Genomic DNA, 15109 nt, shown 5'->3' on the forward strand with positions numbered 1-15109 from the left:
GTACCCTTATTTGATTTTCCCTCTCATGGATTAAGTTTTCCTCAAGCACGGGGGCTTCTTCTTCACTCCTTTTCTTTGTTTCACTATTCTCTTTTCCTTCAACACTCTCCTTTTCCTCAACATTCTCATACTCACTCCCACGTGTATGCTCAAAGGTGTTACCATGAGTATCTTCTTCTTCATTTCCACCTTTGGCCACTTGAGCCATTTGATTTTCCAAGGTTCGAATTGATGCTTGCGTCTCTTGCCCTAGGGAGGGGGTTCTTTGTCTAAATTCTTACTTCCATCCTTCCCTAATATTGGTCATTTCTTGCTCTAATTCTTCTATCCTTGCCAATATCTTGTTCTTCATGTCTTCCGTGTTTTCCTCCTCATGTGGTTGCATCACGTACTCCTCATTCTCATAGTGGTTGGAGTAGTATGGATAGTCTTGATGATCTTGAGAATATGGAGGGTATTGGGAATTTTGAGTGCATGAAAGGTAGTGTTCATCTCGAGTGTATGGGAAATATTTCTCATTTTGAGGGGATTGTGAGTATTGAATTTGTTCGGAGTAAGAGTTATCCTTTGCTTGTTCTTGCATTTGTTCAATAACGGGGATCTCTTGCCCATTCTCCTTTGTACCTTCAATGACTTCCTCCTCAATGCTATCATCCGGCACAATGGTGATTCCCAAACGCCTAGCCAATGCCAAAGCTTCCTCACTTAATCCATATTTTCCTTGCGGCTTGACATTGCACTCTTGATCAACTTCGTCCCTATGGTGTTTGTACCTACATTCACATGGGAAGTTAGTCTTACATTTCTTGCAATATGGGTACTTTTGGCATTGATACCTATAGTGAGGCCCTTTACAAGCATAACAAGTCACTTGTCGATTCATATCCTCAAACATGTGTTCCTCAATGGTCTTGAAGCGGTCATTTGGGTCTCTTGGCTTGGGTTTCAACCAATGGTCATACATGTGCTCGATAATAGATTTCTTTTTGGGTAGAGGTGTGTTTTGAGTGTAAGATTGTGGAGAGTAGGCTTGGGATGGGTAAGAGTCATAGGATTAAGAATTAGAGAATCTTCTTTGTTGAGGGTAGTCATCATCCTCGTCATAGTGGGTAGATTGGTAAGATTTTGAATCGTAGCTTTGGTGAGATGCACTCCTCCTAGCTATACCCCCGGTGTTCATAAGAATAGTCTTCTTGAATGCTCAAAATCGTGACCATGATAAGACTCTTGGTAACTCTCTAGTGGCTCATCATATATGGTTCTTCTTTGAGGTGGAGGTGTGGCTCTTCTTGAGTGGGTGTAGTCACCATCTTCTCTTTCATCAAATTGAGTTCTTGGTATTTGCCTTGGTGGTGGATCATTATACTCATCATATGTCTTCTCACCATATTGAGGTCTTGATGGTTGCCTTCTTGGTCGGTATTCTTCTTGTGAAGATCCATATGTCCTTAAGTAAGGTTGTTCATAGTCCTCATAATCTCTATAACCATAGGGGTTAGAAACTTGAGCATTATAGCCTCCCCTTGGTTGCCTATATCCTCCTTGGTCCTCATAGTAATCCTCTTGTTGATATCTTGCTTGAGAATACATCATAGAGGATCAACCTATCAACACAAAGACAAGAGAGTGTTTTGCAACTAGAAGTAGTTGCAAGTGAGAGTAATAGCAATTGAAATGACAAAAAGATTAAAACGTAAACAAAGTAAATGGCAAAAATAGAAAGTAAATACGGGGGGGGGTTAGACTCTCTAACTTGAACACTTGCTCATGTTAATCCAAAGGCACTTACTACTCAAAAACCGATGCCATCCCCGGCAACGGTGCCATTTGATGAAGTAGTTTTCGCGGTGGATGGAAAGAAGTAGGTGTTAAAACGGGAAGAAGTTCCCGAGTATCGTTCTCAAAGGATGGCAAGGAGGGAATTTGAGCGGTAAGGGGATTAAGCACAAGAGTGTTTAGTGTTTAAAAGCTAACCCAAGCGTAGTAAGAAATGTGCATGAAACATAATGAAAATAAGGAACAAACGTTAGAAACAATCAATTGGAAAGGAGGATTTGAATCTTGCAACTCATATAGGTATCCTTGATTTCCTAAGATATTAGGCTAGCAACACTTAGATTATGAAAATGAGACAAAGTCACAAGCACCATTGCCACTCTCGTGGTCAATGGACTCTCTCCTAGACCGTAATGTCATTCTCATGATCACTAGGCTAAAAGAGGCATTTTGTCAAACACGTTGTGTGCCTCTTGTCTTCCACTCTCCCTTTTCTCAAAGGTGAGAGGGAAATGTGCTAGGCTAGGCTAAGGAGTAACTCTACTCTCGTAGATGAGACTTCTTCTCCAAACACCTCTCATATAGGTTGATCACCCCGACACAAGAGTCAAAGTGGATCACCACTCACACAATCAAACTCATAATCAAGCAATTGCAAAACCTAATTGATCTATTCAAAGCTCAAGAATATCCATACAAAATTGCTCAATCCAAATCCACAAAGATCTACCTAATCATACTTGGAATTAAAATAGCAAAAGGCAAAAGTAATGACAAGAAATTAAAAGGAAGACTTAGCTAGGAATTGAACTTTGAACTTGAACTTGAATGTTGATCTCAATCTTGCAACAATGGAATTCTTCTCTAATTCTAATCTAAACCTATGAATTGCAATGTGGAGTGAATTGGGAGAGATCTCTCTAGGCTAATCCTAGAGAGAGAAATATTATAAACTGATCTAAAATTGAAATGTGATGGATCCCCTGCAAAATGGCTCAATTCCCTTTTTAAACCTTGCCCAACAACTAAAATTTCCGCGATGGACGCACGCTGGACGCGCGCGTCCACTGCCTTCTGCTGCACAGACTTCAAACTTCTGCGGGCTAAAAATTGGACGCGGGCATGGACGCACGCGTCCATAGCAGACTTTTGTTCTGCTAAGCAAACTTCAGAGAGGTGTGTATTGGACGCCGGCCTGGACGCGCGTCCAAGGCGCGTCCAAGGCCTATTTTGTCTTCCAACTTCGGTTTGTAAATCCTTCTCCGAAATGTTGCCATGTTCTGCCTTTTTGCACATCTTTTTACCTACAAAACGATTAACAAAGCGTGGAACGGGGTCCAATGACAATAACAAGCATTCTAACGCAATAAAGGGGCAAATCAAACACAAAAGCTTTCAATTGTGCACAAGATGATCCTAAAACGACCTTATAAAGATAGCATCTTTTGCACTTATCAAAATACAATTCAACTTTTTAAGGAATTTGAGTTGTGTAGTATATAGGCTCTCTCTCCCACGTGTTGGGCGGGAGATATAAATCAAATCCCAAAATAAATTTGAAAAGCCTGAACTTGTGTGCATCCGCTACTTGGGCAAACTAAGATTTTGACAATTTTTTTTTCCCAACTAGAAGGTTGAGAGACAATAAGCGTTGAAGCTTTACTGCTAAGTAGTAAAGGAGGCTTCGTGAAGCCTTGTTGCTGAGCAATAAGGGAGGCTTTGTGAAGCCTTACTGCTTAGGAGCAGCAACGACGCTACTTTGTTGTTGGGGGTACTAAAGGTAACTCTTATAGCGCTAAAAATCTAAGCTGATATATAGTTGAATTGCACATTTGTGTTTATATATTATATGATCAATAGCGTTGTACTACTTGCTATTATTTATCTTTCACTACTATATATTTCACTACTATATATCCTTTTTTTGCTACAACGTACTGTAAATGTTGAGTTAATTTTGATTGTTTAGCAATTAATCATGATTAATTTCAATTTATCTAATAATTAACATTGTAACATCGTATCATACTTATTCTTGTTAATTTGTTAGTTTTGGAAGTTACAATTAGGATTTTAAATGATGTAAATGCTAATCATTCTCTTATAAATACAATACTTTGTGTTGGGTAGAATTCCTAATGAATTGAATTCCATTCTTTTAGAACTATTGGCACTCCTAAAAATTCTGATTTTCTCTCCTATAGACCCTCTCAACTCTCTCTCTAAACCTTTTGCCAAACACTTCATATGAAATTTTAAAGTGTTCATTTTTTGGTAAGTTTATGAAACATAAATTAGGAGCTGAGGACCGATCGAGGAGTCTAACTTCGTAGTAGCAAAACCTTTAGAACGATTAGTATATCTCTCACCATATATAGTTGATATCATCATTGGATTGCATATCTCCTTCACTCGGCTCTTGTCTTCATCTCCTTCAACCCGGTCCCAAATCGTCGAGTCCTTCGTCAATGTACGTGAGGATCTCCAGGTGCGAGGGAATCGTTTTGCAACTTAGTTGGAAAACTCAGGACATCGCCATCCGGTCGACTTCAATCTGACCTCTATTGTTTTAGTGCATGATTTTGTGAATCATCTACTATAGTTGTAGAGCAAAACAATAGCAATCACATTGAAGCTGACTGAATGGCTATATGTTTTTCCAATTGCATTGCAAAATGATTCCTTGCACTAGGAGGCCCTCGCGTACTCGGTATCGCCATTGGTGAAGGACGATTTGGGGCCGGGTTGAAGGAGATGAAGACAAGAGCTTAGTGAAGGAGATGATGCAATCCAACAATGATATCAACTATATATGGTGAGAGATATACTAATCGTTCTAAAGCTTTCGCGCGCTACAATAAGGTTACACTCCTCGAGTCCTCATAATTTATGTTTCATAAAGTTTATGTTAATATATTTATATCTAACATATATAGCATACCTTATTCAATGATGACTGATGTAAGTAGAGATTGATAAAGAACATGCATTACATGAAACGAAAAGAGCCCAACATAGCCAAATGACAAATTGCCGACGACCAAAATGAATCTATAAACATATATAAAAATATGACTATACGCCGGCAATTCATCCTTGGCTGAGATGCACTCTCTTCCGTTTTCATGCAATATATGCTTCTAATAAACATACCATGTATACTATTATGAATAACAGTATAACTTATTGTACCAATTATTTTTACCGCTCTCCATTTTTATGACATTACATGAAAAGAAAAGAGCCCAACATAGCCAAATGACAAATTGCCGACAAAAATATAAACAAAATAATCATATACTATACGCCGGCAATTCATCCTTGGCTGAGTTACACTCTCTTCCATTTTCATGCAATGCTTCTAATAAATGATCGTGTATGTATATCACTGAATTGCAACCTGGCTAGCTAGAGATGTTTATATAGAGGGCAATGGGCCAGCAATATAATATAATATAATATGATCTGAACTTATAGATGAAGGTGGCAATAGCAGATAATATTATACCAAGTTCTTCTCCCTTAGCTCTTTTTTTTGTTATTCTTCTCTTTTTCTGAACGTGGTCTGACTTTACTTTTTCTTTATAATAATTTGGTGTCCAAAGGTAATCCAGAATGGTTGACATTTTGTGTGATAGAATAGATTCTTGGAATGGGGTTTGGATAGTAACCTTTCGGAGTGAGCAAGAATTTCCTTGATGAGGAATGGGCAATTGGGCATGGCATGATCTTAATTGATCTTATTCCATTTCTAATCCATGCAGCCTCGCTTATGATTGCGGAGACTAATTAAGAAATTAAAGATATTGGGAGAGTTTGGGTTTTTAATGCTCCTGGTCTCTTGTTCGGTTTCTATATTTAGAGTGAATTGAATGATCCCGAGCATAGCTTAATTAGTTAATTACAGCGAATGATCCCGGGAATGTCAGGGAGACACCGCCCGGCAACATGGTCATGTCGCCTAGCGTGTCAAATTCTGCCCGTCTTTTTGGCCTTGTTTTGTCCCAAATTTCTAAAAACTTCAAACATAAAAGTCGTAAATGATTGTCTTAACGTTTTGTGGATACTTGAATTGCCTCAATCGGACTTCGTATGAACGAGATATGGTCAAAATACTATTAGTATGTCACAAAGTACATATATATTTTTCCATTTTTACTTGAAAATTCCTAAAAATCAAATATTAGTGAATTAAGGACTATATTCCATAAAACTAAATTAGATATATACAAGAAAAATCAATAGAAATGAGGTGTTGAAAATAAATTTAATTAAACACTTACAAACACCCCACACTTAAACCTTTAACTTTGATGCACTAAATATCATTACCATTGATGCACTAAGTGCTGTAAACCCTACCGTGAATCGTGCTCACACCAAAACTCTTCCCTTATCTTACTCTTAAGGAAAAATTGTGATTAAACATATCATAAACTTAAGATTGTTGATTTGTTAGCTTTTGAGGAACATGGATCTTATATTAATTACGAATCTGGCCTGAGACTCGTAAAAAAATAAGAGAACAATTGATGAAGCTCTTCAATAGTGTATTGAAACACATTGTGGTAAATGTTTGTTTAAATGAGAACAATAGTTCCTATAAAAATACAAACTAATGCTAGCTATCAATCTATGATAATATCAAGTTTCAAAAGTATGAGAAAAATCCAGCAGCAATTTTATAAATATTACAAATTTTAAACATGCACTAACTAAAGTTTCAAAATACATCCCATATATAATAACACAATCAAGATACGCAAAAGTTCACTTAAGCCATTTACATTTTAACATATCAGCGAATACACATTTGAAGCTGATCATCCTATATCTCAAAAGAGTGGAAGAGTAAAATAGTTCACTAATTTCCCTTCTATCTAATTAATCAAAGATGTTGTTCTCTTCTGATTGACTAGAGAGCTTGTACTCTTTTAGTGGGCAAAAGAGATTCTTCTCTTTTGTTTGACCAAAAAAGTTCACCAGATAATTTGATACCTCTTATATAGTTTAGAAATTAATTTCAGTTTCTGTCATAAATTTATAGATGGCACTACTCCATAGTCCTTTTTTATTAGAATATTCATATTTGATCCTAATATTATCGTGACATGACTATTTTTGTTGTTCTTTATCGACAAAACAGTTTAAATGCCGTTAAATACAAAAGTATTTCTGTCTTTAGTTATAGATTTTTTCAAAAAAAAAATAAACATAAAAATATAGCTGGGTCAACTATTTTGTATTAAAAAAAAGAGAGAGAGAGATTGAAATGTCTTTATATTTAACAACATTTTAACGATTTTGTTGACGGATGACCAAAAATGGACATGACACAAAAATACTAGGACCAAATGAGGATGTTAAGATAAAAAGGGACTAAAAGTGGGCTACGGCCAGTCGGCCACCTATAAATCTAAGACCAAAAATAGAATTAATTCTATGGTTAAAGAAGACAGATATCTTCAAGTATTAGTTTTTTATAATTATTTAATTTATTATTTAATATAATAAAGTTGTTTTCCTAATCAATTTATAGATATTATGTCTGTAACAAATTTAAATATTTAAATTGATTTTAATTATAGAGAAGGGGCATTAAAAGATCCATCAACTTTTTGCAGCCTACTCCACGGCTCATATGAGTGAATTTTTTATTATTATTATTAATTTTTTTTTGTGACAAATATGAGTGAACTTAATATCACCGTTATTATTTATTTTCATAAACACTTTGATTGGCAATATAAGTTTATGAAAATTTTGAAACCAACTCTTAATTTTCTTTCCTTGTTGAATTGTTTTGTAGTCTTAAGTAATTTATAAACTCTATACATAACTCAGGGGAAAAGTGACAGATACTACATGTAATAGGGTCAATAATATTTCAAAAAAAAAAAAAACTCAGGGGAAAAGTATATCTAATTCGTGCCTGAAATATTTTGATTCTTGCATTCTAATATGTTTCCTAGAATCCAAATACCTTCTCTTTTTTTCTTTTTTTCTTTTTTTTTTTTTCTAATAGAACACTCAATTCATCATCAACTTCAACTTCAAGCTCCTCTTGGTTAGATTGTATAAATTTTCCTAAAAATGCAACATAATTAATAGAGTATAATCTTTTTCCTAATTTTCTTCAGTTTCATCGTCACTCTAGGTTGCATTAAATGTTTGGGAAAATTGCATCTTTGGTCCCTAAACTTTAAGCAAGTTCCGACTCAGTCCCTGAGTTATGGTCGTATCCGAGTTTAGTCCCTCAGTTATGAACGAAGTGGCGCATTTGGTCCCTGGCCGTTAAAACTAACGGAAAAATTAAAAAATAGTTAAAATTTGAAGGGTAAAATAGGAAATTCACATTTTATTATCCTTCTTATATCAAAATCACTTTTATAACATTAGTTTTCACTTCTTAGCCTCTTATTTTCAATATTTTTCAATTCTAAAAGCATTTCAATAACTTTAGTATGACTTGTTAGGAGTCTAGCTCTCGTATAACAAACTTAAGACCTAGTACAAACAAAGAAACACTTGATCATTGTTTTTAAGCATCTGAAAACACTATCCTAATGATTTTTGGTTTCCTTTACTAAGCAACAAAGGTATCAAACTAGATTTTCTGAGATACAAAATAATTTCAAATTTCTCAGGTTGCTTTTATGAGAATTTCACCAAAAGAATAACTTGAGATTTTTAGTATGTAAAAAATATTTTGTATGCAATAGTTTAGTCAATTGTCATTTTTTGAAGTTACAAAAGTTTTTAAAATTTTTATAATTGATTCTTAGATTCCTCTTTCATTACTCTGGTTTTAACAAAACAGAGTTTTGTATCTCAAAAGTTCTAGTTTGATTACCTTTGTTGTTTAGTAAAGAAAATCGAAAATTATTAGGATAGTGTTTTCAGATGCCTAAACACAATGATCAAGTGTTTCTTTGTTTGTACTAGGTTTTAAGTTTGTTATACGAGAGTCAGGCTACTAACAAGTCATACTAAAATTATTGAAATGCTTTTAGAATTGAAAAATATTGAAAATAAGAGGCTAAGAAGTGAAAAATAATGTTATAAAAGTGATTTTGATATAAGAATAAGAATAAAATGTGAATTTCCTATTTTACCCCTCAAATTTTAATTATTTTTTAATTTTTCCGTTAGTTTTAACGGCCAAGGACCAAATGCGCCACTTTGTTCATAACTGAGGGACTAAACTCGGATACGGTCATAACTCAGGGACTGAGTCGGAACTTGGTTAAAGCTCAGGGACCAAAGATGCAATTTTTCCTAAATGTTTCAAGGTGTATATAATTATAACCGCCACATTTTGAAGTCTTGAATATTAATATTTGAAAATGGCTTGAACTTTTTGAACATCTTCTGACCATTTATAATACCTTCAATTCTCTATCAACATAGCCGGTGCATAATCCAAAGTATCGGTTAAGATTTAAATAGGATTCGACGGGTAGCTAATGATACTATTCATCGAGAAGGCATGAATAGAAACTAAAAGCTTGTAGGTTTATTATTATAACAACTAAATATAAGAAATAGTAAAAATTTAATTTAATAGTTATTTCACACTGTAAGCTCCCTCAAGCTAGAACATATAGGTGCAAACAGCCTGCAAATTAACATCATATGTAGTAAACTCATCCTCAATTAGCAACAAACAAAATCTATTAACCAGCAATGTCAAAATTGAACTCCTTGGGAAAACAATACTCACTGCCCTTATGAACTAATAGGGCAACCGGCAACATCAAAATGTCAAAACATTGAGACACTACTGGTGGCTAATAATATCCCCCAACAGGTTTTTTGCAGATTTAGCTGAGTTGGAGAGATATGACAGTAAAAATGTATTACTGCAACATATTGTTTTCTGTGAGATCCACCAATGAGATAAAAATAAAATATACTTCCTGCAAGTGCGCATTGGGCGCACCTGCCACATCAGCACATTAAATGCTTAATTTTCCTCCATCTCTCTCTCCTACTTGGCTTCTTAAAATTTGTAAAAAAAAAAACCATAACTCTTGGAGATGCTCCTGGGTAGTAAATAGTCATATGACAATTTTATGTCAATAAGCTATTTATAACTATAAAGGACAAAAATTGATTAACTAGTAAGAAGATGATCAAGGAAACCAGTTCTCTCTATGAGTAACACTTTAGACAATGATCAACATATAATTTACATTCAATTAATCCATGCTTACCCTATGCGAAGCAAAGTCACAATCCATTTGCAGCTGCTGTCACTTTTTGTCCTCCCAGTTCTTGAGCAGATCAGCATATCCTTCTGCTGAAACAATGGCAAACTCTGTCAGTGCACTCACAGAAGCTGACATTCCTGAATAAACCACTCCAATCTTTTCTGCTGTCAATGCTTCCTCCTTCACAAGTTTCCCGGCCTCAACCACCTCTGTGTTTGAAGTTTCTTTACTCCTATGAGGATCTTCTCTCAGCTGTTGTGCAGATAAAGAACCAATCCCTGCCATGAAGAAGTCTAGTCCGTCTAGCACTGGGACTTCATTGATGGAGTCCAGGAGCCTCGACCATTGGATACAAATGCTGAATACTGGTGGGGCTCCCACGGAAATACAAGAAGAAAACGGTAGCAGCTTCGATGTACTAGGATTTGCATGGACACAACATAACAGCCACCCCGTTAATGCGTGCAAGTATGAACGTTGAGAAACAATCCATGACTCAAAACAGGCACGCCAGTTTCTTAGCTCAATCTCGAGGTTAGCTGCTGAACGTCCCAGTTGTTGTGGATCCGAGGGTGGCACTTTGGTGTAACTCTTGGCTGCAGAATGTTTTGAAGGCGAACTAGAACTGAGTAGCACCTTAGCTTCATCCAGTATACATTTCTGTAACTGATGGCACTCTGCCATCACCTTCCACATTTTACCTAACCTGTTTCATGAGGGTCAAGTCATCATTAGCCTCTACAACTTCAAAATAGTTTCTACCATCTATTTTCCTTTTTTTAAAAGTAAAATGATATGGAGTATAGTTAATTGAATAGTGAAAAGCTGAAATAGGTATAGGAGAATATAGATTTAAGAACGGAAATTGCTTTCATTTAACCAAAATGGAAGAGCAGAGATTCAATTTGGAGATAAGGGAAAAAGAACATTGATTCACATACCCTTGCATCAACTGTAAAAGCTGAGGCTGCAGTTCTTCATCCCTCAAAGTCTCAATCCTTTTTGAAATAGCTTCAACTGAATGTATAGAAACTTTAATCTGAGCAAGCAAACTCCCAATGGCTGCTCTTGTTTTATCTATCGAAGGATGGTCGGCATTGTTCTCTTCTTGATTTCTGAGTTGTGCACACTTCTTTTCATATGCTAGCCTTACACGTTCACCAGCCTAATTAAATATAAGAATATCACATTCTGAATCTTCAAGTGTCAATTCATTTAGGACAATTATATATGTTTTTTTTTCTCTTTCAAGGCTATTTGAGCACACCAGAGCCTTTTGAACTGAAGTCTTTAGCCATTGTTTTTTTTTTTTTTTGAAAGCATTAGCCATTGTTTAAACACACAAAAAGAGAGATTTGAAATCACAATTCTGGGCTACTGGGCTCTCTTCATCTATTGACTTCTCTGAAATTTTCTGACTGCTTATTACAAATTTAATTCTCTTTGCATTTCTCTTAAGCAACTTGACAATAAGCATTCAGACCAAAAATAGAACAATGCCATAATTACTCAGAATTATAAATCCGGTTTAAATCAGTATTTGGCTAGAGAAGATTATAAGAGTTGCTATAACTCATCAATGCAGACCTTATAAAGAGCTTTTGGGCAATTCAGTAATGCAAATATTAGTTGCCATGAGCTGTCAGTGCTTGGAACTTAAACAAAACTTCAATACCAATTAAAGAATTAAGCTAGCTCTTCAGAATAAATCAATGCATAAGTCTAAGCATTAATCAGGAGCCAAACTGAAATGCAAAGAAGCTATTTAGTAAACACAAGCACACACATACACAGAGTAGATATTAAAAAAAAATTTTTTAAAAAATAATAGAAAGAAAGAGTTATTACTCATTAGTCATTATGTGCCTTTTTCCAACATTAATATTAAAAAAGGGTATAGTAATCATACTCTGACTTCCTGGTAAAGTTTCTTCTCCCAGAGGTGTAATCTGTCCAATGTTGATTGATGACTACTATTTTGGTAAATGTTTTCTTCTATAATTGATGGATTTACCAAAAATTTAGATGACAGAGATTTTGAAGATCCAGAACGGAACAAGGCTACTGGATTCAACATTTTCATTGCTGCAAAACAAAATTAAATAAAAAGAAATTAGCAACCAAGGTTTAAAAGTTTTAACACAAAGGAAAATGATCTGAAATTCATAAACTTAGTAATAAATGATGGTTTAAGCCAAATGTTCAAAAGTCAATTTATCCTAGACCTCCACCAAATTTACGGATTTTGGGACAAAAGCCCATTGTCATATACACTTGTTGATATTACATATCAAGCATTCAACTAAAGAACTTTTCCTAATTGTGTCAGAATTTTTCTTAGTGTAATCTGGTAGCATTTAAAGAAGAAGTTGCACACTTACACCTGAACAATGGCTATTAAACCCGTACATTCAGTCAATAAGATTCTCTTAGAGGCCATGACAAAGCTTGCTACCAATCATAAAATGTTCTTTATTGTCCAATTTTTTTTTGAGATGTATAAAGGCTATCATTACATGCCGATTTACAGAAATAGCATAAACACGAAATGGGCAATCAAATGCAGAGCAGAACAGAAATCTGAAGCAATTTTGCTCAAACTAAGCCATAATGAAAGTAAGCACATGTATAAGTATTAAAGCCATTAAAAATTATGCAAGCTTACGTGTAAGATCATTTAAAATTGATGGATTCTGAGCCTCAGTAGCCTCTAACATAGCTGACACCTCTTTAGCCGAATTACAAGCAATCCGAAACTGAGCTTCAAGATCTTTAATAGCTTCTGCCATTCTTGTTGGTCTTGTATTGACATATACTGTAAATCCTGGAATTTCCTTCTTTGCTTCACAATCAACAACTGTGGTCTCTTTGCTACTAAGTTGGCTATCATTTTGAGTCTTTTCAACAGCTGTATTATGATTGGCATTGGGTTGCAATTCTTTCTCTAGGTGATGGGAATCAATTTTATCATCAATTTTTTCTCCATCATTAACATCTTCAACCACAACTTCATCTTTATTCAAGCTATGACGGATTTGAGCACTTTTTTCTTTTGAACTTTCCCTACTGTCAATATGCTTTTCTAAATCTGGGGCAGCTTCTTCCTTTTGAACTTGGGTTATCCCATTACCATCATCCAAAATCGTCTGATCAAGACTGGTTGTCACTGGATAACCATAGTAATCTAGTGAAGAAAATGGGTCCCAGAAAGAATCCCACTGGCTATTTTGGGGTGAAGGTGAGGGGAAATTGGGCATATTGTTGGGAGAGGATTGATAAAATGAAGAACTTATCGGCACAGAATGCATGGCAAAGAAGCCATCCATCCCAGACTGATGCACAGGGGAATATGCTTCCACTCTGAGTATTTCGTGTGATTGAGGTTTCTCCTCCACAGAAATAGAAGAACTCCCACCTGATTTAAAGTAATTCTCTTTCACGGAAGAATTCTTTTCAGACTGCAAAGGTTTCATTGTAAACGATTTGGATGCTATGGAGATAAAGCCAGAGTTTATTTTCTTAACTGGAGTAAAAGCCGGGGTTGTGAATGCATCAACTAAGAACTCACTATATTCTTCTCCTTCAATATAACCGCGAAGAGCAGAAGAGACTCTCCTCATGGACTCAATATAAGCAACATGACCCAAAGCAAACTGCAACCTATACTCAACCGCTTGTTCAATGAACATCTTCCTATCTTTACAAAGTTGCACCGCCTCCTGACTATCCAGCTTGGATGTAGAACACCCCATTTTTAAATGTATACTCTATCACTTCAACTTTTGGATCTCTAGAACTTGTTTGGGCTCAAGTTACTGTCACCAGTTTCATATGGAAAATCTCAAACTGTTCAAGTCAAGAAAATGAATTTCAGAAATTCAATTCCTCAAGAGAATCACTTGGCTGTATGCACATTGACAAGAAAACAGATATATTTGGTCTTGGAGTTTTATTTACCGTAGAATATCAATCGTGCAACAGTCAACACTAAGAAAGCCCCTAATCTAAAAACCCTCGCCGGTTACTACAAGAAAATATTCAAGGTAAAATCTCAAAGCTAATTCAAAGATTAAAAGAATTCAACTAAATCAAAGATTTAAGATCAAACTCCAAACACAATTTAAAGATTAAAAGTACTTATAAAACTTCCAGAAGGTATGAGTGGAATGAAGAACCTACAACTAAAATTGAAGAAAGCAATGAACACTCAAAATCCAGATAAAATAAGACACAACATTTATTTATCAACAAAAAACCTGCAACTAAAAATGACAAAAGCAATAAACACTCAAAATCCAGATAAATAGCATACAACATTTATATATCAATTAAAAAAACCTGCAACTAAAAATGAAGAAATCAATGAACATCAAAATGCGGATTAATATCAGCGTGAATGAAGAACCAAACGCATTTTCTAATTCCGGAATTCAATATAAAACCATCAAATTAAAGACAAATGAAGTACTTAAAACTCAGATGAACAAACATAACGCAGCCAAAAAATCTCCAGATATATTTTTCCTGTTAAAAAGACAACCTCTAATCTCTAGCAACTAAAAATCTACTGAAAATACAGAAAAACGAAAACGGAACTGCGACAGGAACAAAACAATACAGAGAAACAGAATACTAGTGTAATTGAAACAGTAGTGATTGATGATATGAAGAAGAAGGACAAGAAGGAGCAGAAATCGTACTATAGTTATTGCGATGAGTGGAAATGCGAAGCCGAGAAGCAGTAGCAGCACCTTTGATCCGCTGCGTTTTGAGGGAGAGACAGAGAAGTGCAACGGTCAAGACAGATTTAAAGCGTGAGTGGGAAAGAAGGAAATGAAGAGGGGCCCCCATTTCACCTATTTACAGATCTACCCCACAATACTACTTTGCGTCATACTGTCATTTCTCTCTCTGGGAGACTGGGAGAAGGGAATGTTTCGTGTTTTTATTTTTCTTTTAACGTTGTGTGTGTGCTTCTCGGAAGACTCCTTTTCTAATAGATTCGTTATGTTTTGTAACAAACTTTCTCATTTTTTGAATACTACTAACTCTAGAATACAGTATCTGTTCATATCTACTACTTTCTCAACCTATTGAAGCATAAGAGTCGAACCCACCAC

The 15109-nt window shown here is 35.3% G+C and overlaps 1 protein-coding gene across 2 annotated transcripts; it reads right to left on the reverse strand.

Annotated features, from left to right (window-relative positions):
• Nucleotides 1-9840: 9840 nt before the first annotated feature.
• On the reverse strand, nt 9841-14753 carry LOC116012715 (nitrate regulatory gene2 protein-like). Of its 2 annotated transcripts, XM_031252359.1 has the most exons (6): nt 14690-14735; nt 13947-14013; nt 12655-13835; nt 11899-12074; nt 10931-11154; nt 9841-10695 (listed from the first exon to the last, which is right to left on the reverse strand). In XM_031252359.1, the coding sequence occupies exons 3-6, from the start codon at nt 13739-13741 to the stop codon at nt 10032-10034; spliced, it is 2151 nt and encodes a 716-aa protein (XP_031108219.1). In that variant the 5' UTR covers nt 13742-13835; nt 13947-14013; nt 14690-14735; the 3' UTR covers nt 9841-10031. The 2 variants fall into 2 exon arrangements, with proteins under 2 accessions (XP_031108219.1, XP_031108218.1); XM_031252358.1 differs by lacking the exon at nt 13947-14013 and having other exon boundaries at nt 14690-14753.
• Nucleotides 14754-15109: the final 356 nt, after the last annotated feature.

The sequence above is a fragment of the Ipomoea triloba genome, chromosome 3 (assembly GCF_003576645.1).
Source record: "Ipomoea triloba cultivar NCNSP0323 chromosome 3, ASM357664v1".
In the NCBI taxonomy this organism is placed as follows: Eukaryota; Viridiplantae; Streptophyta; class Magnoliopsida; order Solanales; family Convolvulaceae; genus Ipomoea; species Ipomoea triloba.